The sequence below is a fragment of the Artibeus jamaicensis genome, unplaced genomic scaffold (assembly GCF_021234435.1).
Source record: "Artibeus jamaicensis isolate MK-2021 breed Jamaican fruit bat unplaced genomic scaffold, CSHL_Jam_final contig_490, whole genome shotgun sequence".
Lineage (NCBI taxonomy): Eukaryota > Metazoa > Chordata > Mammalia > Chiroptera > Phyllostomidae > Artibeus > Artibeus jamaicensis.
Genome location: NW_026521861.1, coordinates 10,142,654 through 10,170,566, shown reverse-complemented (window position 1 = coordinate 10,170,566; position 27,913 = coordinate 10,142,654). Strand labels below are relative to the sequence as shown.

The 27,913-nt window shown below is 47.5% G+C and overlaps 1 protein-coding gene across 30 annotated transcripts in view; it reads right to left on the bottom strand.

Moving 5' to 3' along the window:
* Nucleotides 1-27,360, bottom strand: part of TCF7L2 (transcription factor 7 like 2) — a 186,724-nt gene extending 159,364 nt beyond the window's left edge. For 19 of the 30 annotated variants that reach the window (XM_037132918.2, XM_037132910.2, XM_037132909.2 and 16 more), the window contains exons 1-4: nucleotides 26,656-27,360; nucleotides 26,311-26,377; nucleotides 25,979-26,103; nucleotides 14,220-14,288 (exon numbers count right to left, since the gene is read on the bottom strand). In XM_037132918.2, the coding sequence (XP_036988813.2) occupies nucleotides 14,220-14,288; nucleotides 25,979-26,103; nucleotides 26,311-26,377; nucleotides 26,656-26,853 (459 nt within the window). In that variant the 5' untranslated portion in view covers nucleotides 26,854-27,360. The remainder of the gene's footprint in view (nucleotides 1-14,219; nucleotides 14,289-25,978; nucleotides 26,104-26,310; nucleotides 26,378-26,655) is intronic. The other 11 variants (XM_053668483.1, XM_037132926.2, XM_037132923.2 and 8 more) reach the window with 1 other exon arrangement.
* Between the last annotated feature and the right edge of the window lie 553 nt (nucleotides 27,361-27,913).

The window sequence follows — 27,913 nt, the reverse complement described above, 5'->3', positions numbered from 1 at the left end:
GCCAACCCCCTGCCTTTCAAGAACCAGAAAGGATGTCTTTTAAATCTTTGTTTTAAAAATAAAGTTCTAAGCAACAGAAATTTGACCGAAAAAGAACAGACATTACAACCAAAAGACCACAAATTCCTGTCTCGCTGTCACTAATTTCATGCCCATCAGAAGTTGAATAATTCTAAGTCCAGTCGCCCAGACGGGTTTTTTGTCTGCCCTCCCCAGGAAGATAAATTATGTCACAACACAGGCTCTTGCACCCTAGTGCGCCTCCAAAGGTATTCTGCCCTCCTGATCCTGCCCACTCTCTTACAGGAGAAATAACTCAACGCCCATGACTTGGGGAGAGAGAAGGGGAAGAAAAACTCAGAAAGACAGCCAACAAAATATATCACCAGCTTGCCAACTTGGCAAGAGGGCATTCAGCGGCGTTGTCAGGGTGACCAACTGTGCCAGTCCGCCTGGGGCTGACAGCGTGCACACCGGTCACCCTCTCTTATGCACCAGGCGCCAAGCTAAAGCCCCCAGTCCCCCAATGACCCAGAGCAGACAAGCCCTGTTACTAACCCAGAGTTCACAGACAAGGAAAAAAGAGGCAGGGGGCAATTAAGTATTTTGCCCAATTTTAAGTTTTTATCTGTAAGTAAAAAATGGGGGTGGAAAGTGGTGGAAATCAAATACTGAGCTAAGTGGGGGAGGAGGGAGGGATTGAGGAAAAAACTCTTGGAAACAGACAACAGTGTGGTGACTCAGGGGGGAGGGGCGTGGGGGGAGGTGGGAGAGGGTTCAGGGGGATAAATGGTGATGGAGGACGCGTGACTTGGGGTGGCGAACACACAATACAGGGCACAGGTGATGTGTTGTGGAACTGTGCACCTGAAACCTGAATAATATTGTTGACCAGTATCACCCCAATCACTTCAATAAAAAGGGAAAAAAGTAAAATAAAAACAAATTTTAAAATACTGGCCTAAAGAAAGGTTCATACTTTATGAGCAACTCTGACCTAGAAACTAGGTAATGAGGAAAAAACATTTCCTGCCAAAGGAGATGAGAGAAAGGCCGGGGCACCGCACCGGTAAATAACAGAACAGAAAGATCAACCACAAGTTGGTCTAACTGTTTCCAAAATAGTCGTAGCAACAGAGAGAGAGAGAGAGAGAGAGAGAGAGAGAGAAGAAACCCAGGTGGGGAGCACATGGCAGCCGATGGTCCTGCACTGCCAGGGAATCCCGGGCCCACGGGGGACCCCCCCCACCCCAGCGTCCCCAGGGAGTGCCACCCTGGGGCTCCCTTTCCTCAGACACCCACCGGCCAGCAGCCCTGGCCACTTTGGTTCCCAAGCGGCCAAAGCCCATGAGCTGTGACAGCGAAGCAAACCACAAACCATGAAATGAACCAGAAGTCACACCGAGAGATAAAAATCCACTCTCATGAAAAAAGAAATGATAACAGAACCACTGAGACCGAAATCAAAACCAGAGCTGCTTTGCATGTGGTGTGTGGTTTTCTGTTTGTACTTTCTACATGTCAGATCATTGGTTCCCATCACGTCTGAGTTGCTGTTGGGCTCCCTTCACGGTGACGCAGACCCGGGGCCCCAGGGGAGCGTGTTGGCCCCAAATTCCAGCCGGGGATGGAGAAGAGAACACCCTCAGCTGAGTACTATGAAGTCGACAGTTGGGGAGGGCAGGGCACCCAAGCCAATCCTGGTGTTTCCCCTCAAGTATTATAAACTGGCCGAGTCATGTCAGGAGCAAGCAGCACACGTGTGGGGGAATGTACATTAGGATTTACTTTCTCACAGGGATTATCTGGCGAATTCGACCCACCTGAAAAGCCACCCAAACAAAATAGAGCTTTGGGGGGAGGGGGGGCTGGGAGGGGCCTCTTCCAAAGAACCTTCTACTCAAGAATTCGAGGCCTGCGTGCCAATACTTCAGACACAATCGGTTTCATGAATCGGGTCTTCTGTGGGGAGGCATTTGTCATCCGCTTTCACTAGACGCCATGAAAATGTGACGTCAGTGACAAGTTTTCTTAAAAACAAAAAACAGAATGTATAAGGCACAGTAGAGTGTACAAGGCTGGTGGTTTGGTAAACACGCCCTTCAGCTTACAGGCAATTCCAGAACTTCCTCTAAGTTCTCTTTCAAGAAAAGTGTTTGTATATACATTGGGTCAGAGAGTTGTTTTTTCTTTTTCTTTTTCTTTTTTTAATTAACAGAGAAATTCTTGGCTTCTTCCACAACGATGATTAGGAAATAAAAGCTGCTGCACTCCAGAATGAAAACTAAGTGACTAAAGACCAGGAGGAGGAAAACAGGGAGGTTTGCTTCTGATCTTAAGGATAAGAACCAAGTTCAGGACTTAGAGACTCCTGCAACACTCCTGAATTCAATCTTGTAGATTCCATAGGTCCATAAAGCCCTGATCCAGAACTTGCTACCACAGGGAAGCTTATTTTTTTAATTCCATGGAAAATTATTTTAAGCTAACCAGGAATGATCCATTTCATGTCTGTGTTGTATTTTAAGTATTCCTAAGTCTTGGGTTCTATTCAAAAGGGTAAAAATTCCTCTTTGCGCGTATTTCCACAAGATTTCGGCTCTGCTGTACCACCAGAAAGCAACAATGAATCATGAAAGCCCCCCTCCCCCTGAAAAGACGTACCCATACCACAGGCAGTACGTTCCAACCCACATGGTGGATGCTTTCTCTTCCGTAAGGGTCTGATCCCCAGAAATCTCCTTATTCATGGCCTGCCCAACCCACACACTCTATGCCTGCCCCTCTGAAGTATAAATCTGACAAATGCTTTCAAGCCGAGCCAGACAGAACCCCCATAAAACTCAGGGAACGCAAGGGATGTGTCTGCCTTCCTTCAATGCAAAGATCTTCAGGTTCGGAAGCACATGTCCATGTTCCCTCCAAATCCACTTAACTACATTACTTCTTTGTCCTGAAGGGATGTGGAAGTCCACTGTCGGGCCAGGTCAAATTGAGGGCTAATTGTGCAGGTGGGTTTTGCTGGACACAGTCATTTAATTTAGATTCTTAGAATTCAGTGTTGACCCATTATTGTAAAGTCTTAAGTTTTTATTATTATCCCCTTACTTGTTTTTCAACTGAGTTGGAAGTTAAGAGAAAGCCAGAAAGTAAACTCCTATCAAACTGGTCTCTGGGAGAAGAGATGGGCTTGGAATAGAGGACACAATGACCCCATATGAAGAGCCGTACCCCAATTACAAAACAAAAACCCTCAGAGCTTTGACCTTCGCTCACACCCAGCGGTCCCAGTGGTTAGATTTATGGCCGCTGGGGGAAGAGTGCAGAACCATGAATTTCTTGGCCGTCCACTGCCAAGCTCCCCTGCACTCCAGGCTTTTAAATTCTCCTTTCAACAGGCAAAGTCGCCAAGTCCAGTCCGTGCCACAAAAGGAAAGAAAACCTTCAAAATAAAAAAAAACCAAAACCAGTAACTACTCACTGGGGCACTTCATCGCTTCTCCCAAAATAAAAGGAAGTTAGAAGTCTTCTAAGAACTTCCTATGCATAACCAACACTAGAGAAGAAGCAGGGGTAAAAGTAAAAATCATAAATTTTGATGTCACATCGTCGAATTCCTGGCAATGAAAACTACTGGAGGAAACTGGGTTACAAAGTGCTTACGGGTTGTAATAACTCCAAGGTGAGGGAAACTCCACAACTTAGCCCTGAAAGTTACTTCTCTAAAGTCCCAAGTTTCTACTCCCCTAATTCGTATGTCCTGAGTGCCTACTACGTACAAAGCTGAGTCGACCACCATTCAATAGCTATTTAGAAAATAGAAACTTTTATTAAATAGACAAGGCCTCCCAAACTTCCAAATATGCATCCCAACGTATTTCAGAATAATAGTCCCCCCTTAACTGCTTTCCAATAGAGAATCACAGGCTCCACGATTATCGACTTAAATTTAGCTGTCCCTGCTCTTTCTGTCTCTCTTTCAAATCATCATTAAGCAAAAGGGAAAAGCATGCCCTAGGCTTCCTGTTACAAGGCTTAGGACAGCCCATGAAGGTATCGGGGCTGGAAACACAAGAGAGGAACCTCAAATTTCCTTTCTATTTTTGACTGTCAGGAGCATTTGGGAAAAACACCTCCTCTTGTTTCTGCTTCAAGGGTTTTCCTTATTGGCTCATTTACACAGTGCGGCTCCCCCATGGCAGTCAGTACATCGTTTTGTCATTTCTGCCCTTCCCCACCATTAGCGAGGGCTGCTGAGGCGACACCCCAGCTGCCTCCGGGGGTGGCTTGCAGCACGGCTCATCCTTTCCCCCAAGCGGTCCCCCCTTTGACTAATGTCCACCAACACTCATACATCATTCCCAAATTGGTCCAAATGAATTAAACACAGCTCTGCTTAACATTACGAGATTTAAATGGATTTTCTCTCTACAGGTCTGCCCCATAATTGGGTTTATCCATCTTGTTGAAGTACAGTTTACACTTGCTAACATCACGCCAATTCAAGCTACATTTTCTGCTCCAGTGGCAGGAGCAAGGCAGATTTGTCATCGGATCATAACAGGTAATTCAAACAACAATTAGTTTGATGACGGCCCGTATGTCAATGTCGGCTCCCAGCAGCCCGGCTCACACTCGATGCTCTCTGTTCCTCAAGATGAATTGTCTTCACAATTCTTCAATTTCAATCACCAACAATGCTTACTGAATCAACTTAAAAACTATTGACACAAGACTATCTCTCCAACAGGGCAGCCGCGCCAGAGTCCTGGTAAAAAGAACCCACTTGCCCCGCTGGGAAGGGCCGCCAGCGCACACACACCCATTGTCAAGCGCTGGGCAATTTCCGGTTCTCAGCCAAAGCTATTTATTCTGGTCCTCGTGCAACCTCAAAACTCAGGGAGGCACAAGGTTTAGGAATAGAGAGAAATGACTGTGCCTGGGCAGGCCATCCGTCCACAAGCAGTGCAACACTTGTTTAATGTTTTGGAAGTCCCCTGCGGGAATGAAGGACAATTATCAAAGTCGGACAAAATGTTATGATCCATGCGTAACACAACTTGTCATATTAAAGAAATAAAAAAGCTGTTGTTGCTTTTAAAAATCAACTAACCCCCAAGCATTTTGAAAACTAGAAGGCAACCAGATAAGTATGAGCCAACCCAACCACGGTTTGAGCGATGCCACAGATATGAGGACAGGGTGCAAACGCAGGCACTGAGGGAGAGATGAAATTAAAATATGAGATGCCCGGGAACATCTGGTGAACAAAGGGGTTGAAGGTCTATCTCAAAGTATTTGATTGAATACCAAAAAAGTGTATGTGTGTGTGTGTATATATATATATACACACACACACACACACACACATATGTGTATGTACGCACATAGTAGTATTGGCCTCTCCTGTTATGCAGGGGGCTATTAGGAAAAAAACACAAAAAGCTACCTCTCATACACACCCACCCGGATCTCACTTATGTAACCTGTTCCCCTCTCTGTCCACAGTGTGTACTATTTAAACGTATTCATGCCCCGTGTTGTACATGTACTGCGTCCCAGGCATTCGTGCACGCTGCTACATAAAGGTAAGTAAGACACAATCTCAGAAGAGCTTACATTCTAGTCCTATGTTTCGAGGACTAGGCAGAGTTTTTTAAGTGACATAAGAGAAATGCAAACAGCAAGTGCCAGGAGTCATAAATCTTGGTTATGCCACAAAGATGGTCCAGGTTATCAAATTTATCATGTGTGATGTTCATGACAGGAAATAAAAAATATGCAATGCCTGTCAGGATGAGGCACATTCTAAATCTGCAGGCAAGTTCTTCACATGGTGCTCGGGGGCAGGAACCGGGAGCCTGTGGGTACCAAGCACCTGCCATGTACCCCTGCTCTGCCCCCCCCCCTCGGTACACACCATCCCATTTAGACTCCCAACCGTCTTCTGGAAACAGGTGCTATCAGTATACCCATTTTACAGGGTCAGGAGACTGAGTCTTGGCAGAACCGGGACCCAAAGCCAGGTTATCTGACTCCAGAAGCAATGAGCAAAAACCACCCACTTCCTCTTGCCCCTGTCCCTTTAAAATGCAACAGTGATGTACTCCGGTCTCAGTGGCAAGGCGCACACTGTAAGTGGTTGTATTAAAGCAGTGGTTCTCAACCGGAGCCAAGACAGACCCCCAGGGGCAGTCAGTGAGGTCTAGGGGCATTTTTGGTCGTCACAGGTTTGCTGGGTCCTAGAGGCATGGAGAGGATAAATGAACATCCTATATCGCATCCTAAGGACAATCCCCTGTGCAACCAGGAAGTGTGCGGCCTAAACCCCAACAGCCCTGAGCCATCGGATCTCACCCAGACCCCGCTGCTAACCAAACACGTGACAATTTCCAGTCCGGGAGGATCCAGGATAACCGAGTGTGTTCTCCTGCTGTATCCCTTACAAAACTGGGATAGTCTGGGGTCCTGCGAAGATGTTTCAAAGAGTCCCCCAATATTTGTTTTATTCTAATGTTCTTTTTTTATGACATGTTAAAGACAGAGATATCCAGAGGTGGGCAAAAGTAGGTTTACAGTTGTCATACAAATAAATAATGCCATAATTAACATATAATACTTGAATAAACTTGGTGCTTTGCATACTCACAAATGTAAACCTACTTTTGCCCAACCCTGTATAGTACAGGTACCTACTTTTAAGCTTTATACACTTTTCTTTCAATTTCCATCTATTATTCATTAAATATTAAACACACCACACGCCTCACCCAATGGTTTGGGTAGAACCCTAGGAATAATTATCAGCAGTCATTTCCGTTTAATTGAAGCGTTCGCTGGGATTTCAAGGTAAACCATTAAAAAAACAATTTGCAACCATTTATCTGTTTGATCAAGATTTGATAACATGCAACCAAACACACATCCAGAAACAAATCAAGTGCTAAGCTTGACCAGCCTGCAAACCTCGGCTACAGCCCACTTGGCAACTTCTGTGCTTAGCTAAACAGCCCCGTGATTCTCATTCTCAGCAACTTTATAGAAAGTGAACGTTACAAAGTGCAACTTATAAAATAAGAGCTGCAAAGAAGTCAATCCCACCCGCTGACTGCTGCAGGTCAGACCTCCAGGCCACTTGCTGTGGACCATAAGGGGGACACATGCGGCTGACAGAACAGTTGTTTCCGTTCTTTCCTGGTGGCCAGTCAGGCCTAGCAGACATTCTCTGCATCCTCACCAGCCCTCATGCACACCAGGCCGGCTGGGCCCCACGGGCCTCAACACGGTGGAGAATGAACAGATGCAAATAACTCATACAAACACAGAACAGATATAAGTTAAATCAATGATATAAGTAAGAACAGCAAAACCAGATTGTTGTATTTTCTCTGGCCAATGTAATGCTATGGCTTAGACATGATAACTTCTCCTTGAAAGATGGACAGAAAGCAAGTCAGACTCCTGGATTCTGGTCCTGGCCCCGCTTCCACCAAGATGTGAGACCTTGGATAAACTATTTTGCCTCTTTGCAGTGCCGTTTCCAGGTCTTTTGAAATGGACTTGACCTCCACAACACGCCAAGAATGAGCGTTGGAAGTGCAGAATCTCAGGCCACACCCTGGAACTCCTGAACCCGAGCCTGCATTTGTGCGTGACACGGAAGTGTGAGCAGCTCTAGGCTGCCTGGCCCCTGAGCTCCAGGCTCCGCAGCCCCATGTGTGTGACAGCACATTCCCACCTCCTCTCACTGGTACCAACTCAGGGCAGTTGAGCATCCCTGTTAATGAAATGTTCTCAAATGAGAGATTCCATGGTACGGCATCCTTTAGAACTCTGAACATAAAAAGCAGGCCTTCCTCCCCCAAGAAACGTGGTCCAGCTAAAAGAAGCGAACAAAAGACTTTGCAACAGTTGTCCTTGAAGGAGACTCTGTGCTTCAGACTCAACCAAGAAGTGGGGGAGGGGTGTGGAGTCCCAGATCCCCTAGACTGGCCGCTCCTCAACCACCTGTGCCCAGCAAACTGACCTGGGAAGTCTTTTAGACACAGGGCTGCCCAGTCATCCCCCCCCCACCGCCGAGACCCCTGTACAGGGGGGCCGGGGCAGACCCTGGGCCCAAGCACTGGTTCTCATGCTCCCCAGGGGACTGCAGCGTGCGGCCAGAGTTGAGAACCCCCACCCCGGTCCAGCGTTCTCAAAGTGAGGTCAGCAGATGAGGGACGTCATCGATACCTGAAAACTTGTTCAAGATGCCAATGTCAGGACCCACACCAGACCTACAGAACCTGAAACTCTAACGGTAGGGCTGCAATATGTATCTTAACAAACCCTTCAGGTTCTCTCCAAGTGATGCTTGTTCAAATTTTTAAGGCACTGCCCCAGTCCTCATAAATGGGACTCTCCAAGGAGTAAAACCCTGATTCTCTACTTTTTAGCAACTCCAGGTGGTTACTCTGTATGCAGCCCAGAGAGCTGGTTGGGTACCACTGCTGCAGGAAACCCCTGGATCCTCCTGAGCATTACTTTGAGCAGATGGTACTTAGCACAAGGCTGTATGGAACAGTCTCTCCCCAGTCTGCTGGGGTTTGAATCCCAAGTCCTTGATCTCAAGCAAAATACCTCGGGTCTCCATTTCCTTGTTTACGAAGTGGGATGATGGTGATAATGAGTTTAACTCCATCTTTTGGGTTTCCTTCCATGTTCTTATGAAAAATCAATAAATCATTCACAGACAGCACTGAACACCGGACCCAGTGCACAGGGAGAATTCTCTAAGCACAAGGTGCTGTCAACTGTTGTACTGCCTCTGACCCCTAACACCAAGCACATCACTGTCCACGCTACTCTTGCACAAACAAAGCAACACCTCTTCCGGAACCTTCAGAAAGTACCTGGCTTTCTTCCTGTACCATGGAGAAGGAAAGGCATCAAATACCTGTGGAACCTATGGACAGTCTCACCCAAAATGAGGAAAAGGTATCCCAGTCACCTACTTGGCCACCCTCCAATTTTTACTCACCACATGAAAAGGACTCAGTATTCAATAAATGACTCTAGGACAGTGAGTCTCAAATGCTGGTAGACAGAAAATCAGAACCTGATTGAAAATGCAACCTCTCAGACTACACCCGAAACCTACTCAATCAGACCAAGGGGAGTGGGGTGCTTAGAAAGCCACATTTAAAACATCACTAGAATTTCAGCTCAGTGACAGCATATGACATTGGTCTGTCTGGCTCACTGATGAGCTCCCCAGACACACAGTAGACACACAGTAAATATTTCTGAATGAATGAATGAATGAGTATTCTGAGGTTTGAACTTAAATTAGACAATTCGGCTAAAACAATACGGTAGCCAGAGAATGAACCTTTTGAATGAGTTAACTGGCATTTACAGGCTTTGTCAAACTACTCGAGTGAAATGACATCTCTTTCCAGCTCACTCACTCTCTCTCTCTCTCTCTCTCTCTCTCACTTACACACACACACACACATGCACATTCATTCTCCGTGAGAAGCAGAAATGAAACCTCACAGACAGGTGTGCTGGTGGGTCTACAGGAACAGTGAGAAGTGATTACACCAAAAAACTAAACCTGTCTGGGGGGATTCTCCCACTTATCCCACATTTGCTCCTCAACCAGGAGAGCAAATCCTCATCAAGACTGGAAGGCCAGGGAACCCGTGAGGACAGGCTTAGAACAGAAGACACCACCGTGGGGCCCATGAATGGGAGGAAAGCCAGGAGCCCTCACAAACGCCCTGGTCACACTGCCTGGTGCTGGACAGTTTTATCACCAATGCCAAGGGCCCCACCTGATCCAAGAGTCGGACTCCAAGCCACAGCACAGCAGGAAGCATAACCATTTTAACACGTAGGCAGGCTGACATCCAGGAACGAGGGGCCAATACGGAGCAAGGATGCTCTCCAGTTTCTTCTTTCTGTCCCTGGCTCCACAAAGCACCCAGAAGCTGGAGGAGGGCCTGTGGGCCCTCCTGAGTCATGCAAACGAGTTCTGAGACCAGGCGGGAGGGGTAAGCTTTGGTACCGCTGAGCCCAGGAAACAGGGAAAGGACAGCAACACCCACTGCAAAGCCTCCACTGCTCAGCTGTGCAAACAAATAAAATGGTCCATTTCTTCTGGATCCTCTCCTAGTTGTCTTTGTGCACACACACAAGCATGTGCAAGCACTCACACACATCAACACACACAAACCCCTTTACATTTAGAAGACAAACAACCAAGAAAGGTCTACTCGGTTTGTTTTTTGCTGCATGTGGAGTTCTCTGCCCCCCCTGCCCCCAAATCACATCTGACTTGGTGTTAAAACATCAACCTCTGGCCAAAGTATTCTTAAAACAAAGGCTTAATTGGTTCTGGAGTAGCCCTTCTGAAAACCAAGGGAAACATCTGTGGGTCCTGACCTTGCTCCCAACCCTGCTCTTGAGGTTGGAATAATGATGATGAGTGCAGAAGCGTTGGGAGAGTTCTCGTCCGGGAAGCAACAGAGACGCCTAAATGCTGATGCGCAAGCAGCTACAGGGCATCCCTGGGAGTCATCTGCAGTGCGGGATCCCTCTGCGCTCAGCCTGCAAAACCTCTCCCAGGTTACTGAGACAGTGGGAGGAGCCACTAGGAGCTGAGGCCAAAGGCCAAGCCATGCCAATGAAGGGGCCTACATTGGACTCTGGGCAAAGGAGCCTTATCTTGCTGCTCCTCGTAGATATCACTCACATACCTAATAACCACTATGCTAGTGCATCTCCATGACAACTCTTAGAATTCTGCATTTACGTCTCTCTCAATAAGGTCAATGTAAAGCTAAGCACACACACTACCCTTCGCCTCTCCAAACCCACTCCTGTGTATGAACAGATGTAGGTGAGCATGTTTCCAGGGCCTGACTGATACGAGCGGAAAGTGGGAAGCAACCCAAACATCCAACAACACAGAGAAAAACCTACGTGCATTGTGGCATACTCCTGTGGCGGAATATTCCTATTGTGGTGGAATACTATGCAGCTGTTAAAAAGCAGGCTGTTGCTATACACAGGAACCGGGTAACGCTGAGTGGGGCCAGGCATGAAACAGTGCGTTCTGTGGAATTCCATTTCTAAGAAGCTAAAAACCAGGCCAACCTGAGAATTTTTATTGGGGGGGGGGGAAGCCGGAGGACTGGGAAGAGAAGAGAAGAATGGAGACCTCTGGGGAGTTGGTAATATTCTTCATCGGGTGCAGCAAACAGTCTGTGGACCACATCCAGCCACTCTGATTTTATAAACGAAGTTCCGTTGGAGCACAGCCACACCTATTTCTCTAGGTACTACTGTGGGGTGCTTTCTCATCCCAACGGCGGAGCTGAATAGTTGACATAAAGACTGCGTGGCCCGCTGAGCCTAAAATCATTACTATCTGGTCCTTTATAGAAAAAGTATTCCAACCCCATTCTAGACTACACTGATCTAGGTGATGTTTTCATACGTAAAAGTTCATCCGCCCCTCCTTGAAAGACCTGAGCAGTGTACTTCAATAACACTTTTAAAAAGTCAATAAAGTCAAATAGCTGTGTCTAAAGAAGTTTTGTCATTTTCATTGCATTGATATTTGTGATAACCCTTTAGGGAGAATCATTTTTGTTACATTACTCTTTTTTCAAAACTGAGAGCAGTTGGGAGACTGTCAAAAGTGGGGGGCAATCCCAACACAGTCGCTGATATTATGCCCATAACCTTTGACAAGAACACGACATGTCCACCGAAGCACCCGGCGTCCATTCATACAAACTGCGGACCTGGTTCAGCCCCGAGATTACAGGAGGGATGGGAAGGGAATCTCATGTGATACACAGTATCATACTTCTTGAGGTTATTTTAGGATATAGCTTAGGAGAGCAACAAGCTCTGCTCATATTGAAATACAGTATTTATCAAGGTTAAATGGGTTTCAGTTTCGGGAAAAAAAAACTTCAGCCCTGACCATCGTGATGATTTAAGCCTTAAACGGGAGTCCAGAGCCAAGGGGACTGTCCGCGGCACTGCTCACCAAAGGCAAGGCCGGCCTGTGCTCTAAACCCCCACCTCGGGGCTGAGCGGCCATATGCCCTGGGAACCACCTTTTTGTGTCTGAGGTTTCCTCTCTTTTCCCTTTGCTGCTTTTATTTTGTTTTGGAGGTTTTTGTTTTTTGCTTTTTGTTTTTCCCATTTATCCTCTGATGATCAAACTAGAATTACAGCTAGCTGCCATTTGGCTCGGCCTCGTCCTGGTCTAGCGGGGAAGGGGGAGAATGAGCCCTGAAAGCATGCCGGTGCTGGGTCTCTAATAAAATGTCTCTCTGTTTGCCCACATGGGCATCAAGCCTTAGCAAACAGAAGCAGGGGAGAACAATACTACCTGTTCATGGAGGAATAGTAATGGTCTCAGTCCTCCAAACAATGAGCTCTGTAATTTACTCCATCTTCCTCCTGAGAAAGAGCTTCCCACTGCCCCGTGCCAGGTGGTTTGGAGAAAAGACGAGCTGCTCGGCCCAACAAGGGACGCTTCAGCCCCGGGTGTAAAGACACAACAGCTGGTCTGGTCTCGGCTGGTCTCCCAGTGCCATGGCCCCAGCCAGCCTTTCCACACCAAGATAGGCATCCCTGTGCTATTCAATCTCAACGATTCCCACACCCCGGGCAACAGGACTTTCCAGCACGGCCGAGATGTAGCAGGGCCTGTTCATCTAGTCATTCATCAGGAGTTGGGGTTGAGGCATGTTCTCTAAGCAAACCCCAAATTGAAACCGTTTTCTGGAAGCCAGACTCACTGTGCCGTTATTCAGAAGGGAGAAGGGTCCACCCAGAAGTGTGCCAGTGAGAAAAACTGTGGCGTCCAGCTACAGACACCGGTCTTGAACGTATTTAGAGGCTGGGGGATAAATTCAAGGTCGCACTTTGCTCTCAAATACATACTGAGATCAGCCAGCACAACTTCAGAAGTCACTGAAATATTTTTAGAATAAGTTACTGTCTCCTTGAAAGGAGCACAAAAATATCAGGGATGCACCAAATAAAAATGTCTGCTGAGTCATAGCTATGACCCCTGGTGAAACGATGCACAAGCTACCTGGGGCAAACGGCTCTTTGAAAGTCTTACCCAGGAAGATGCAAAGGTGAGGCAGCAGAGACACCCGGATGCCATGTGGCTGGAGTTCCCGGAGACCACAGGCACGCAACACAAGTTATCTGAAAAGGCAACTACAAGACGGAGAGCAAGGGAACAAGGAAATCATTTAACCAGCCAGCACCAACTTCTAAAATGGCCCTAGACCTAGCCTGGAACACTACAACAACTGGTTTCAAAAGCCTCCCTTCCGAGGGTTAAACCAGAAGACTCCAGAAGTTTCGGTCCCATTGGTTACACCAGGAGGTTCGTCCACCCTGGCAAAGGCAGGCAAGGCAAGGCCAGGCAGACAGACGAAAATCGCATTAGTCTGCTCACCCTCCACCACTGCCTGCTGCTGGCATCCGCTCAGCGCTATGGACTGTATTAGTCCCTGATTTGTTTAGCCTTCGGATTTAAGAGAATGGAAGTACTACGTGAGCAGGAAACAGGACACTCATCAGACGCCGGGATCTGTCGCCTCTCCCTTCCAGCGCTGAGAGTGTCGTGTATCAACAGGCCCAGGAGAAATCAACATTTCAGGACAATCGGGTCAAAAGTGATATTCTTAGCACCACTTAACGTGATGTGGATCCACCGGAAACAACTCTCTGGCTGCCACACGGCCTCCTCTCCCACCTCCCTCTTCCCTCTTCCCATTCACTCTCCGCCACCTCGTCTCACTCCCAGTTTAAGACCCCTCTCTAAGCAAAAGACAGTAGCCAAGCTGGGGTCTGTGCGCCCATTATGCCTGAACAAGAGACTCTTCACAAAAGACACAGGCTTCTCTTTCTTTCCGTATCTTTTCAATCATTTGAGCAGCATTTCTTCGGCTCTTGTTTATCCTTTGCTTCCCACCTCCCCCAGTGAGTCAACCACCGCCGCCACCATCGTCACCACCATCATCGTCATCACCACCACGGCCATCATGAGTGCCATCATCGCAACCATCACCACCACCATCATTATCATCACCACCAACATCATCATCTGGGTTGGGGGAAGGGGTGGAGAATAAAAGACACAAGAGACCTCCGTATTGACAGTTCAAGCTTCGGGGATCTGTGGCATTTCCTACCTGAATTGCAATCTGGTGCTCAATCGTTTTGTACGCAGAGTAATGCGTGCTCCCGGACTGAAAATGGAGCTGTAGAAAGAAACCAAATCAAAGCGTTCTGCTTATGTCACAAACTACAAGGCAACATCTTAAGCAGTTTATGAATAGCAGACAAACCTCCCTAGATTGAACTGCAGCCTTAGCACTCAATCAAGACCTGTGTATTTTTATTTGTTGCTATGGATAAGATGATCATAATAATCTAAGGTAAAGTTAAAAAAAAAAAAAGCCTCTATTCAATAAGCAAAAAGGGAGTGGGGAGGGGCCAGGAGTGAGAATCAATAACATGAAAAGGGAAGACGGATGCCCATTAAGACATAAAGGAAGCCAGTGTGCTGAGCAGGATGCTGCAGAAAAATTAACTGTGCTGCAAAAAAGTCCTCAGAAAGGCAACATGTAGGCAAGAGGAACAGATTATGAGTGAAAGGATTACGAGAAGCCACAAGACAGCCACAGGTATACAAGCCCCCCATGGTTCCGGTAACTGGCTCCTGCTCTCCAGTGTAATTCTGTTTGGGGGAAAACAGATGTGTCAGGCAGAATTCAGGGCCACCCGTGCCCTATACATTCTTTCACAGCGACGAAGCCCTGTGGCCCAGGACAGCTGGGTGGCCTGCACTCTAGGCATCCACACCTCCCCAAAGAGGGAGCCGACCACTGTCTAAGGGCCACCAAGTTTTCTAAAGGAAGACCACCACCTACTCGATGGCCACTGAGTGAATGTCCACCCTGCTTCATCAGACCCTGAACAGCCAAATATGTACTGAGATCTCTCCTGGGCCTTCCCCTCTGAAGCCCCATCAAAGAAATATGTGTCCCCAAATAGGAAGGAGTACCAAGAGTCCTCATCAAACTCTTTCCAAATAACACTTGTTAATCTTGGGATCCTACCAATTGGGAAAACAAACACCATCTGCTGCTTTCTTTTATAAACAATGCAACAGTCACCAAAGGATCTCAACATTATCTGAAAATACACTTTAATTTGCCAGTTATGCACAAATGATAAGGAATCGGGGGTCCTAAGAAATTGCTGACCATTCCCCTCACAACAGGCATATCAGTAGTGTTTCCAAACAGACTGGTTTCATTGTAACAAACTACTGCTATCACTACTACTACACTGTTACCATCACCATTACCAAAACACTTCTGTGTCTACCGCACAGTGGAACCCAGCCTGCAAGGGTTTCAGGTCCAATTCGTGTGTATCTTACTCCCTGCCAGAAAAATTATTCAGCCCATAAAAAAGGAAAGGGGGGGGAAGGATTTCACATAAGAACTTTTGAACCAACTCAAAATAAACAACACAGCAGTAATCAAATTTAAAAAAATAGTCTAAAGCCATATTGCTCATGGCATGAGGCTGTAAGTTCCCATTTTAGGACACAGTGGGTTCCGGGAGCATTTTATCTGTCACAAATAAACAGAAATACCTCCTGTATCTATCATGAGTCCACTTGCCCCAGAACACAATATTAATCAAATTAAAGAGGGCACAATAAAGGTGGGCCACAAAAAGTATTTGTTCACCTGTCAAAGCAGAGTGATAAACCATACTCCCTAAAAGAAGCCAAGACGCCCGCTGAGCCACTGAAGACATGCCCCCCACGCACAGAGCCCCCCCTCCCGACACTCTCAGGAGCCAGTCATCCGAAGTGCACTGCTGACAAAGAAAACTGAAGTTGCTCCCCGATCCTTTCTGCGAAAACTGCCCGTCAGTAAGCGGAGGTTGCACTAATTACTGTGACAATTCTGCATCATGTTAAAACAACTTTTGTGCCAGAGACAGGTTCCTCCGCAAGTTTGGAATTCCTGGCTAGAGAGCAGCTCTTGTCTGCGAAGGGGGGGGGGGGGGGGGTCGTCTCCTTCTCAGTAGAGAAGGCAACACTAACAACATGTCCCCCTTTCTCAGCGGGCTTTATTCTCCTCTTCTGCCTGATTCAGAGCTTACTGGAAACTTGTCCTGGCTTTGCTTCCCACAGACCCTGCGGAGCCCTAGGCGATCTGTACTCAGGGTAACCACAGGAATCTTATATTGTCAATTAAAATTGAAGGGACACCTGATAACTAAGTATAGGTCGTGGAAACAAAATTTCATATAATCACAGCCTTATGAATGCATTAATGAAACTGTGGCTAATCCAAATTCAATTTTCACTTGTCGGGTTCCATTCTTAATCCTGGCGTTCATCACCACCCAAATAACAACACGAGCCTGAGAGGAAGCTGCAATTAACCAGTAAATACTCAGTTGCAAAGTCCTGAAGACTCTGGCAGGACAAAGTTAATTTAACCTTCACATACGCCATCCTAACACCCCCCGGCAATGTCACTTCCCTCCTCAGGTGTCCAGCCACACAGAACAGCCTTGACCAGCTCATAAATACCCAAAGCACACGCTCCTAGGGCCTTCACTCCCAGCCAGCAACCGCTGTCTTGCAGGGATTTCGAGCTCAACTTCCCCCAGCTACAGCAACACAGCCTTAACCATTTTCTTGTTTCTTCCCCAAATAATCCTTTGTAGGACAAATTTTAAACTGCTTTTTCCTTCCCTGTAAAACACAAAGATGTCTGTTCATTATAGCCTAGCTTTTTAAGACAAAGGGAAAATACAGGGACCCTGGGAAAACCTGGCATTCTAAACTGGAACGAGAGATGAGAGGGTTGGCCCTCGGCTTTTTGGAACAGACGGGGAGGGAGGTTGAGAGACCCAGCACGAGACCTGGGGCTAATCAACGCTTCCTCACCTGAGTTTAAGAACCAGGTTCCCACGGTCCTCACCTCTGGGGACCGCCCTGCCGTTGGTCACCTGCAGCACCCGCGTCACCCCACACCTCACCCGGCAGCTGTGGCTGTTACATGCCCTGGCCGTGCAACAGGCCAGTCCTCAACCTGGCGCCTCCCTCCCAGGGAGTCACCCAATGAGGACTCCAAGGTACTTTCCTTTTCATTCCTCCCAGTGACACTTCAACAAAATAAACCTTCCCTTCCTGTGCGTCTGTTTGCAGTGGCCAAGCCCACCCACCCATTCTAACACCGCCAGGTGACCCCACCTTTGTCCAGAGGAAGCACCAGGAAGGCCGGCTGTGCTCCACACAGGTGTGCACAATTCTCCAGCAACAGGGAAACCAACCTGTCATGGCCGACTGCTTCCCTTATTACCAGCATATCTTGATGCCTCACTGTAGCTCTAATCGCTACTACTGGCCCTCAATGCGGCGTCTCGGATACAAGACATCAGATTTCCCCGAGGTGGGAGCAGAGGAACTGGGCTTTTACAACCAGAGATCGCATCCTCAAAGGCAACTAAAAAAATGGAAACCCTATGGAAAGCCCAACGTATGTGCCTGTTCATTGCACTAAACAGGGAGGGGGTGGGGCGTTTGCTTTATTTTCAGCTCAATGAATCACTTGACTTTCTTTATTACAAATAATAATAATAAATCCAGATTAATCTCCTGCAAGGTTTTGATTTTTTGGTCCGCTTCCCTTCCTTTTCACCCTGTAGCTACGACCACTATGACCCACTTGAAGTTTAATTTCCATGCCATTAGCTGAAAACACAGAACACTTTTTAAAAAAAAGAATACCTAGGACATCCTTTCGCCATCCATCATTTTCAGGACAGGAACAGCACCCCTGTGTTAAGAGCCTCTTCCTTTTCATGGGAAATAAACGTCTGACCAGGACTTTGGGCTACTGCCTGCTCTTTTCAAAAGTGTCAAGGGGGGAGCCTCTGGCTTCCCCTGGGAAGGCAAAACCAGCACCGCCCGGTAGGGATGTGGGCTTAAGCAATTCCTGCAAAGATCCAGACACCAGAGCACTTAGACCATCCTAAAACAACACCTCAAACAAAGGCATCTCTTTCCCCTTCCCGGCATCCTCCAGAAATCCTGCTGCAACAAAACGCATGCCTTTGGACACAAGAACAGCCTCTCCCACTGTCTCCGTGTTCCATCAAATGTCTATTTGCCCTCATTAATTTCTTTCTTTTCTTTTTCCTCAACCTGAAACCATCAGCTATGAGTCAGAGAGGATCATTAACTTTTACAGCTTCCACACACATCCACCTACTCACATTTGGGGAAAGAAGTATTGACTTGCAACATTGCCCGAGACCAAAATCCTGTAAGAAGAAAAAGAGGGGGAAAAAATTGCTTCAAGAAAGTTACATCCACAGGTCTATGGGGGGATGCTACACATTCACTGTTTTTCCACTTGGTGCTGCAATCTCTTGCAAAATAGAAAAGAAAGAAATATTGAAGTTGAACTTGGTGATGGTGATGGGCATTTCTGGGTTGTTTTGTTTTTTTTTTTTAGAAGAAAAACTAGATGATTTTGTTCAAATGTTAAGACAAAGTTCATTAATTGCTTGGGGGGAGGGGGGCAGGGGGGAAGGAGGGAGCGGGGGAGGGTATAAAGTTGAATCAAGTTTCCTGCTCCTGAACAATACACATTCCTAGCATCCAAACACACGCGGGCTCTAATACAGCACTTTCCTTAAAAGTTGCTACACTAACGCTCTTAAAATGATGCCCCCGTCATTACTCCACTTAGCAGTCACAGTGCTGCAACTCATAACGAATTAATTTGCATTAATGTGGGTTTCATGTGTCCTTCCCTGGGTCTGCCATTGTGATTCAGGCTTAATAAAACTGACGCGACAGTAACACAGTGCCTTTTATTTCACTTTCTAAAACAAACCGACCCACCCCAAGACCCACACAAATCCTCTCGATTTTGAAAGCATTTTACTAATATATTTAGTACATCATAATTGGCCCAGCACGCTGGATCCTAGTTATCTTCTCAGTAAATATTTATAGCATCACTCTTTCCCATTCATTCTGCATTTTCTGAGAGAATCTCACTGCAGCCTACATCTGCAATTCATTGACTTTACAATTTACCACATGTTGGGATGGGAGAGGTCTCAGCTCCATTTGAATCACTGCACAAATATGCAAGTGATTTATCGGTTTCAAGCTGAAGACTGCAAGAGAAGAACTCCACTTTTCCTGAACATTACTTCTTCTGGCAGACCATGAACAATTACAGTTCGTACTAATTAAGCTCTGTGAATGCACTGTGCCCTGCTAATGCCTACCAGGCCTCAAATTTATTTTCATGATGCCAAACTTTAGTGAGCAATTTTTAACTCCTTCGGAGCTGCTGCCACTAATAATAGCCATTCCTTCCCCCTTTAGACTGAACCGTCTGGGGCCACTTCACGACCAAAATAAATAAATAAATAAAATACAACGGGGCTGAATTACCAGACCGAAATCAGATGTGCCTAAGGAAGCAAAAGCTATCCTGGGAAAACCGAAGAACACCAGGGCTGATAACCCGTTCAAAGATCCCACAGCCCCATCTTTGTAATGAGCTGTTAAGGGATTCGTGTCTGTCCCGGAGGGCTAGTAAGTTTCTGCATTCCATTGATTAGAAAATAAAACCTTTCAGCCTCGGTCTTTAGAGAGAGAAGTATCCCACCAGAAATGATGGAGCCATCAGCCCCCCTCAAGTTTCCCACACCTTGGAACCTCGCGCCCCTTTACCATGTGGTCAGCTTGTAACACACAGAACAGCACACTTTTAAAAACTAAATTAAAATTGGCCAAGTAATTGGCCTTTGAGACCTCATGGGGTGAGGGGCGGTGTTCTGCACCATAAGTGCCCCGCCCCCAGGCCGTCACACAGTAACAGATAGGAAATGTATCCGTTGCAAGATCCTCACCTTGGGTGAGGAGTGGGCTGGAACTAGTCTCTGCTGAGCAAAGTAGTAATATAGTTTTTAACAGCCTGTCCCCGCCCCCCACCTCTCATAAGAAACTTCCCAATCCTCAGTTTGGATCAAGACATTCCCCGAACCCGAATCAACCCGAATCTGCGTCCCATTTTCTTATGCTTTCCAAATCCTAGTCCAGCATCTTCTCTGCCTCCCTGGGCGACATTTCAGTCCCACCACCTCCATTCCCAGACATCAGCTCGTTTCCCAAATGAGTGGCCTTCCCATCACCAACAAAAACCTGGATTGCTCCTTCTCATCTATTAATTTTTTTTAATTGACTCTCCTCACCCTCACTTAAAAAAAAAAAAAAACTCCCGTTAACTAGTGCCCTGTGCAATGTATGTATCTTCCCTTCCAGCTCAGCGGAGGGGCACCAGATAAACTGCAGCAGTCTCCCCTCTCCAGTTTCTCTAAGTATTCTGGGAAATATGCTCAATATAGGCAACATACTCTTTAAAAAAAAAAAAGGAAAAAGGGAGAAAGCAGAAGGAAAAAGATGCAAACACCTAGAGCAACTTTGCTTTTGAAAAAGGCGTTTGTGCTGGGCCCCCCACTGAATTTCCATCCCTGAAACTGCTCTTTATAAATGTGTATAACAATAGCCTAGAGGAAAAGTACAAGTCAGCTGCCAAGAAGGGGGTGTCTGTCGCAGTCAGCTCAGATTGCAGAGGTGGGGGTCAGAGGAGGGGGGAGGGCAGCATTTGCGATGGGCTTCCTCCCAGCCCCCCCCAACTCATTGCTTATAATTAGTGAGAGAAATTTGAGCTACTGCCAATGTCTGCGGACCTTGAATATTATAAGGCCAACGTGGCGTCAAATATCTTAACATTCATAAGTGTTATGGGCTGTAAATAAAGCCTGTGGATTTATGACCCGGTGGCGCTTGCCAGCAAAGGACTGGGGCACATTTCTTTCAGCAGACCTGTCGAGGTGCAAGTTTGCCTTTGGTTGTAAAATTAACCATTTCCTTCACAAATGTGCTCAATTATAAGTCAGAGCTGAAGATTTACTTACACGGTTGCCAATGTTCACTTTCAGAAGAATCTCAGACACCCCCCCATCGCACCCCCCTACAAAAATAAAAGCCTCCAGGATCTGATTGACCCCACCTTTTCAAAACTTCTGTACTGTGTCACCTCCAAACAGTTATAAATGTGGTTAAAGATATTATCTAATTCCACTTACCAAGACTAAAAAGCTTACAACCTACTTCCTTGGAAAGTGCTTATTTATTTGGCAAGGTTATGGTTTAAATTTTTTAAAGCAAAAAAGAATTGAGAAAGAGAAGAGTAAATCACTCTTTGCCTTCAGTCTCTTCCCTTCCCCCAATATAATGTCATCTACTTCCTGTGCAAGAGAGAGCCTTTGCTAAATCCAGGTTGTCTCATACTTAACTGCCAATAAACCAACTTCCACATAACTTCCAGACAGCTGGGGAAAAGGTCCCCGGGAGTTTTAGTCATGGTCCAGAAACACGCGTCCGCACAAAAATTTGCAGCTGTCCTTTCTCTCCAGTGCATTTTTAATGTGATTCGGGGGCCCCTGTTGTGAAGCCTCTGACATAATGTAAAATCCTCTTAGATGCCTCCTCGTGGACCCACTGTGCTTATGTGAGAGAAGCTGCACCAAGATCTCCCAACCAGGAACTCTAGGCACTTTTTGCAGGCACACAGGCACCTCACGGGATGGAACGGGGCATTGGGAACCTGGAAAGGCTTCTACTGTAAATCTTTAAAAAGCACAGCCTCCGGTGCAACTCTTAAAATGCGAGTTTTCTAAAGCAAATATTTTTGCGCTGCTCCCAGAACAGCCTTCTTGATCTGCCAACCCCCGGACACCTTCCTGTAACTTTTTCACAGCTTGCTAAGAAACAGAAAGCTGACCAGCTTCCAGCAGGGACTCCGAATGAAATCCATTATCAGTAAAATTCAAATCCACGTGCAAAACTCCTCGGCTAAGAACGGGGTTGTCTTCCTCTAAATCTTTCCTCAGTCAGATAGGGGGCATCAGTGAAAGCTACTTCCCTGTAGCCGTCAAAAGTTTCCAAAAACACTTCTTCCAGAGAAGCACTTTAGGCTCCCAACTGCTTAATAGTTTGTTTCTGGCATTTCAGAAAGCTTTAAATTCAACAAATGCCAAGGCGCTGGCATATTAAATTTATAATCATTAAAATATGACTTACTAGGTGAGTGTTGAACCCATAATCCATACTGCAGACATTAAACCCCAACCTATAAAGATTAGCACTGAATTAATGCTGTGGCGGTCAGATTGAAATCTAAACATGTTCGCCATAAATATTTCGGAAGGAGAGATGAAAAACAATTAGCATAAATACCAAAGAAGGGCAAGAACACCTGTTCTTTTTCAGGGTGATAAGCATTTTATTGTTCTCTATTTAAAATGTAATGACCTGTGTAATTACAGTAATATTACATTGTTATGTAGGGGCTTGGAATGTCACACTTTGAAAAGTGTTGTCAAAACAATTGGGGGTGAAGGTGGGGGGTGGAAGGACAACAAGGAAGGACCACCATTAACCCTTCACACTCCAAGGTCCCAGCTCTTTTGTATTAGAAAGGATTATGTTGTTTGAGTGAGAAGAAAACATCCATTTTTCACAAGGCAGAAAGAGAAGTTGCCTGGCCAAATAGAACCCCAGTGAATAGGCCTCTCTTGGTTTCCTTTAAATGCTGGATTCCAAGTTCAAAAATGAATTCAAGATGCTGCTTATTTGTTTGTTCAAACTAGTAGCAAATAGCTCAGTTGAAAAGCAAACAACGCTGGATAAAAGATGCAAGAACTCCAACAATCAAGTCCTGGAAAAGAAATTCAAACCTAACTAGAATTTCGACCACACCACATTCCCTTTCTGTTTTGGCAGGAGGGAAAAAGAAATGCAACACTACTTTTTGCTATCAACTTTAATACGGTAACAGTATTCTTATCTTTAACATACAAATGTTACCACAATTCTAATATTTGCAGTTCTATCACTTCCCATCTACTTAACTAGACCTCTCTCCTTAATGCGTTTTTGTATTCAAATCTGTCTTTTTAAAAGCTGTTCCTATTACTGTATCAAAGACTAAATTAATGTTATGCAGAAATCTTCGTCGTTTTAAAATAAAATTATTACTATCAAGCTTTATGGCGTCTTCGGCAATTAAAGCATTATTCTTGAGATAATGTATTATTCATCATAAGCCAATTTAATGATACTCCTTAATTCTTTACATTCTTAAATAGAAAAGCAGAAATCAGGGATTGAAAGAGTTGGCTTTTTAAAGGATGAAGCTGCTTACAGGTACATTCATAAGCAACCGAAAATGTAGCAAAAACACCACCACCAAGGAGGGTCAGGATATGAATTAAGCATATGGCTAATTTGTCTTTACACCTTGCCCTCCAAAACACCCTCTATAAAGCACTAAGAATTTCAGATAGGCATGAAAAGACCGCTGTCTTGCCTATAGATTCCGCCGGCAGCTGTATCAAATCTGGAATTGCAAGCTGACCCCTCTGATCGAAGACGTCAGGAGTGACACATAACAGCCTCTCATCCTCATTTCCATTGCTCTGCTGTCCGGCCTAAATAAATAACTTTAATTTGGGAGCACATAATCTAACCCAGGTAACAGAGAGGAAGGCGGAAGAGGCAGCGCACACAAAGATGTCAGCAGCTGTTTGACATGCAAATACTGAAAACTGCCTACTGAGTTCAGAAATGTCTTTTCAGACTCAATCTGATGTCACAGCACAAGGCCACCCGCTAGGTCCACAATTAAAATAACTAGACTCCGTCTATTCCTGTAATGCCCACAAAGGGAGCCTTCCTTTTCGCACCAGGAAATCACTTCTTTGCCTCTAACCATTTCCCTGTTTCCCAATTACTGCACAACACAACAGCTCAAGTTTTCGGAGACAGTATGGCCAGATTGCCAGGGGTCACAGACGGGGAGTTTGCAAAGAGTCAAGAGAGCCAGCAAGCCCGCCATCCAAACTCAACATTCAGATGGCCTTTCGGATGGCCAAGTAGATTTTAAAATAATACCATCGCAGAAAGAGGGGGGAGGGTACGAAATTCTCATGGTTACTTTGGAATGTTGCTTGGTCAGGTTGGTGAGTACACAAACCATCCGATTCCGAGCTAAAAGCTCCCGGTTTAAGATGCCCTCAAGCTCCCAAGAAAAATAGGACAGAGCCATAGCGGGGTGTGCTTCCCCCACAGCCCGGCCCCTGCAGCCAGAAAGAGCTGGCCCTGCAGGAAGAGGTCGGGCTGAAACGTTCTCCCAGCTTCCCAAGCATGCAGAAGCCTAAGCACAAGGGAGGGGGAAATAATTATTTCTCTTCCCTAACCATAAAAAATGACCGGTCTAGCATGCCCTTGCCATTTTTGCCTAGACCCAAAGAACAGGTCAAACCTGATAGTTAATATTTTAATGCTTAAAAACACTTGTAGATCTGATCAACTCCTGTTCGGCAAGCCCTCGGCCATTAGCCCTGAATCAACGGTTGCTGAACAGTGGGTGCATTATTTCAAATGGCTATCTCCAGTTACAGAATAAGAAAAAACAAGAGTAGTAGTGTGTGTAAATAAGAGGTAGAGGGACCAAACCAGAGAACGTGCAACTGACAATTCCGGGAAACCAGGCACAAACGGCTAAAGACTGCATCTCGAGATTCTCAATCCAGGCTTTTTCTGAGGATGGGAGGGGGGGTTCAGGGCAAGGGCAGCGGGCAGAGGCCGTCCAGGAAGGGAATGAGCCTCATTAACAAATGTCAGCGGTGAATGCGGGATGCAGGCTATGAGAAGCAGCCCAGGAGCCTACCACCCCATGCCACTGTAGAACCCCCAAAGTTGGAAGGCCCACGATCAGCAGCCCAGTCCTTTTAGGACAGGGGCCCTTAACCTCCTCTGTACCCTCTTGAGCCAGCACACCCTGGTGTCTGTCTCCCCTCCCCCACGGCCCACTGAGCTGCTGCACGCAGACCCCACTCCACGCCCGAAGCCACCAAAATTCCCTAGAAATACGTCAAGTCCGCTTGGAGGAGGCCATGCCGGCTGCCCACAAACCCAGGACCCCAGCCACAGACAGGAGCCTCCCCACCCAGCGCGGCCCGGGAGAGCCTGTAGCCAGCGCGCCGGGCAGCCGGGGCAGCCGAGCCAGCCAACGCGCCCAAGGCGCTCGCGGCCCTGCGGGGCAGGCTAAAGGAGAGGAAGCCAAGAGGCCCCAAGTTTGCGGCTGGACCACTCTGGCAAGCATGACCTTCCAGAGCAAAAGGGGAGGAGGGTTATGAGCCTGAGATCAGCACTAGAAAGCTAAATAAATAACCGGCCGAAAAAGAAAACCGAGTCGCCTCTCTAGGGCCCCGGGCTCCGCGCGCTCGCTCGCTAGTTTTCAAGCCTGGAGGAAAAATTCACTCTCTACCCGCGCGTCGGGTGAAGCCCAGTCACTTGAGTCCCCGGCAGCGGCAGCCAAGGGGTTAACCGGGGAAAGCCCAAGACGCCACAGAAGAGGGAAGGAAGAGAGAGAGAAAAGAAAGAGCCACACAGTCATCTTCCCAGGGTGAAGAAACAAACAACACCACCAAAGGGGGAGGGGACAATCAGAGCGCAAAAAAAGTTCTTCTGATTTCTTTCGCCCCCAACAAAGCCCTGCATGGAAAGAAAGGTCTCCCCAACATCACGAGGCAACAAACTGAAAGCAAGAACATGGCGAAGTGCAAACAAATCCAGTCCACAAAAGGCAGAAAAGTTTGGAGAGTTTCGGGAGGCCTGGGCCACGAGCGGGGGAGGGGAGGCAGGGAGGGGAGGAGGTGTGGAGGGGGAGGGAGAAGAGGGGGAAGGAGGGGGCAGGGCAGGGACCGCATGCGGGGCAGGGCTGGCGGGTAGCGGGCGGGAGCCGGGCGCGGAGACACTTACGGTTCGGGCGGTAGGCGAGAGAGATCCGTTGGGGAGGTAGGGGCTCGTCAGGTCGGGGATCATGATGAAGGGGTAGCCGGGATACGGTGGCCCCTTAAAGAGCCCTCCATCTTGCCTCTTGGCCGCTAACATGGCGGGGCGGCGAGGGGACGGCGGCCGCACGGAGTGGGAGAGAGCGAGGAGAAACTTTTTAGAAAGTGGCCCAAGTGTCCAGGCGCCCCGGCCGGGCCGGCGCAAGGCCGGGCCGAGCGGGGCGCGGGGCCCAGGCGCGCGGGACGGCGGGCCCGGGGGGCGGCTGCGGGGTGGCTGCGGGGCACGCGGGGCGTACTCACCTTCTTCCAAACTTTCCCGGGATTTATCTCGGAAACTTTCGGAGCGAGGCGGAGGCCGTCTTTCCGCCTTCCCGGAGGGGTGGAGGTGGGGAGGGCGAGGGGCAAACGCCACGCAGGGGTGGAGGGAAGGGGGGAGAAAAAAAAAAACGGCGGGGTAGGGGTTTTGGGGGGAGAGAAAAACAGGGTTACAAGTTTTTGCAATGGTGGCACAGCACGCACACGCCGCCCGCCCGGCCCCGCGGTGCCCCACCGCTGCCCCCAGCCCCGATTTCTCCCCTTTAAGCAACATTTGCCAAGCCCAGGAAATAGATTAAAAACCCCACCAGCCCGTGGGGCTTTTCCTACCTCGGAATCGGAGGAACTGTTTTGATTCGTTTCTGATTCATTGACTAGAGACGATTTGACATCAGCTAAATCCCTCTCTGCCGAGGAGTTTTCGGAGCTCTTCTCCTCCTGCTCGCCCTCGTCTTTGAAGGAAATCAGTTCGTCGTTGGCGCCTAGGTCATCTCCTCCACCGCCGTTCAGCTGCGGCATTTTTTTCATCCACCAGCAGCAATTTTGGAAGAAAAATGAAGGAAGAAAAGCCAAAAAAAAAAAAAACCCAAAAAAGTTTTGCCCCCCCCAAAAAAATATTGCAAGAAAAAGACCAGTCCAAGGTGAACTTTTTTTTCAGCTTTGGGGTCTTTTTCTCCTGGGGAGGGGAAAGAGGGAGGAGGGGAGGGGAAGGGGGGAGATCTTCTGCACGCGTGAGTTTGGGTTTCTTTTTTCTCTCGTTCCCAAGGATCCGATCAATGTGCAAAAAAAATAATAAATAAAAAAGGGGGGTAAAAAAACACCACCACCAACAAGAAGTCAGATATAAAGAGCAAAGGGGGGGGAAGCCGAAGGTACAGGAGGAGCTCGTGCCGCTCGAATTTGAGTGAGTTGAAGTTAGACTGAGAGCTTTTCAGTTCAAAGGCGGCGCTGATTGACAGATAGAAAAAGGGGGATCGAAATCCGGAGGAACGGAGTAGTCTGGGAGCGGAGATTATTGACAGGGCGAGAGGAACACACTCGCTTAATGAGATGCCGGGGGTGGGGCCAGTCCGGTGACGTATGCATAAATAAACAGGCGGGGTGGGCGGGGCGGGGGCGGCTAACAATGATCCTTTCGGGCGCCGGGAGCGGGAGGAGGAGAGGGCGGGGGAGCACTGGGAAGAGATGAAGGGAGGAGTGTGGTGGGGGAGAGGCCTTCGCTGAGCGTGCGACCCCGGGAGTCTGGGCAGGGGGTACCGGGACTCTCTCCGGGAATGGAGGGTGGCTTGGGGGTCGGCCTTAGAAGGACAATGCGGAGTGGGAGAGGAGGGGAAAGGGGTGGTGACCAAGTCTGGAATTGGAGCCGAGGAAGGCGGAAGGAAAGCCCACTTGGGGGGCGGGGATGGGGAGAGGCCCAGAAAAGTGCACTTTAGAAATATTAGAAATAAGTCTTGAGAATGGGTGAAAAGAGAGTATTACTGAGAGAGGGGTGGGGGGGTGGGGGTCTTAGTGGTTAATCCAGCAGTGAAATCAGCCACCCTTGGGCGGGATGTAACAGAAGTCAAAGAGAAAGATCAGCCCTCCACTT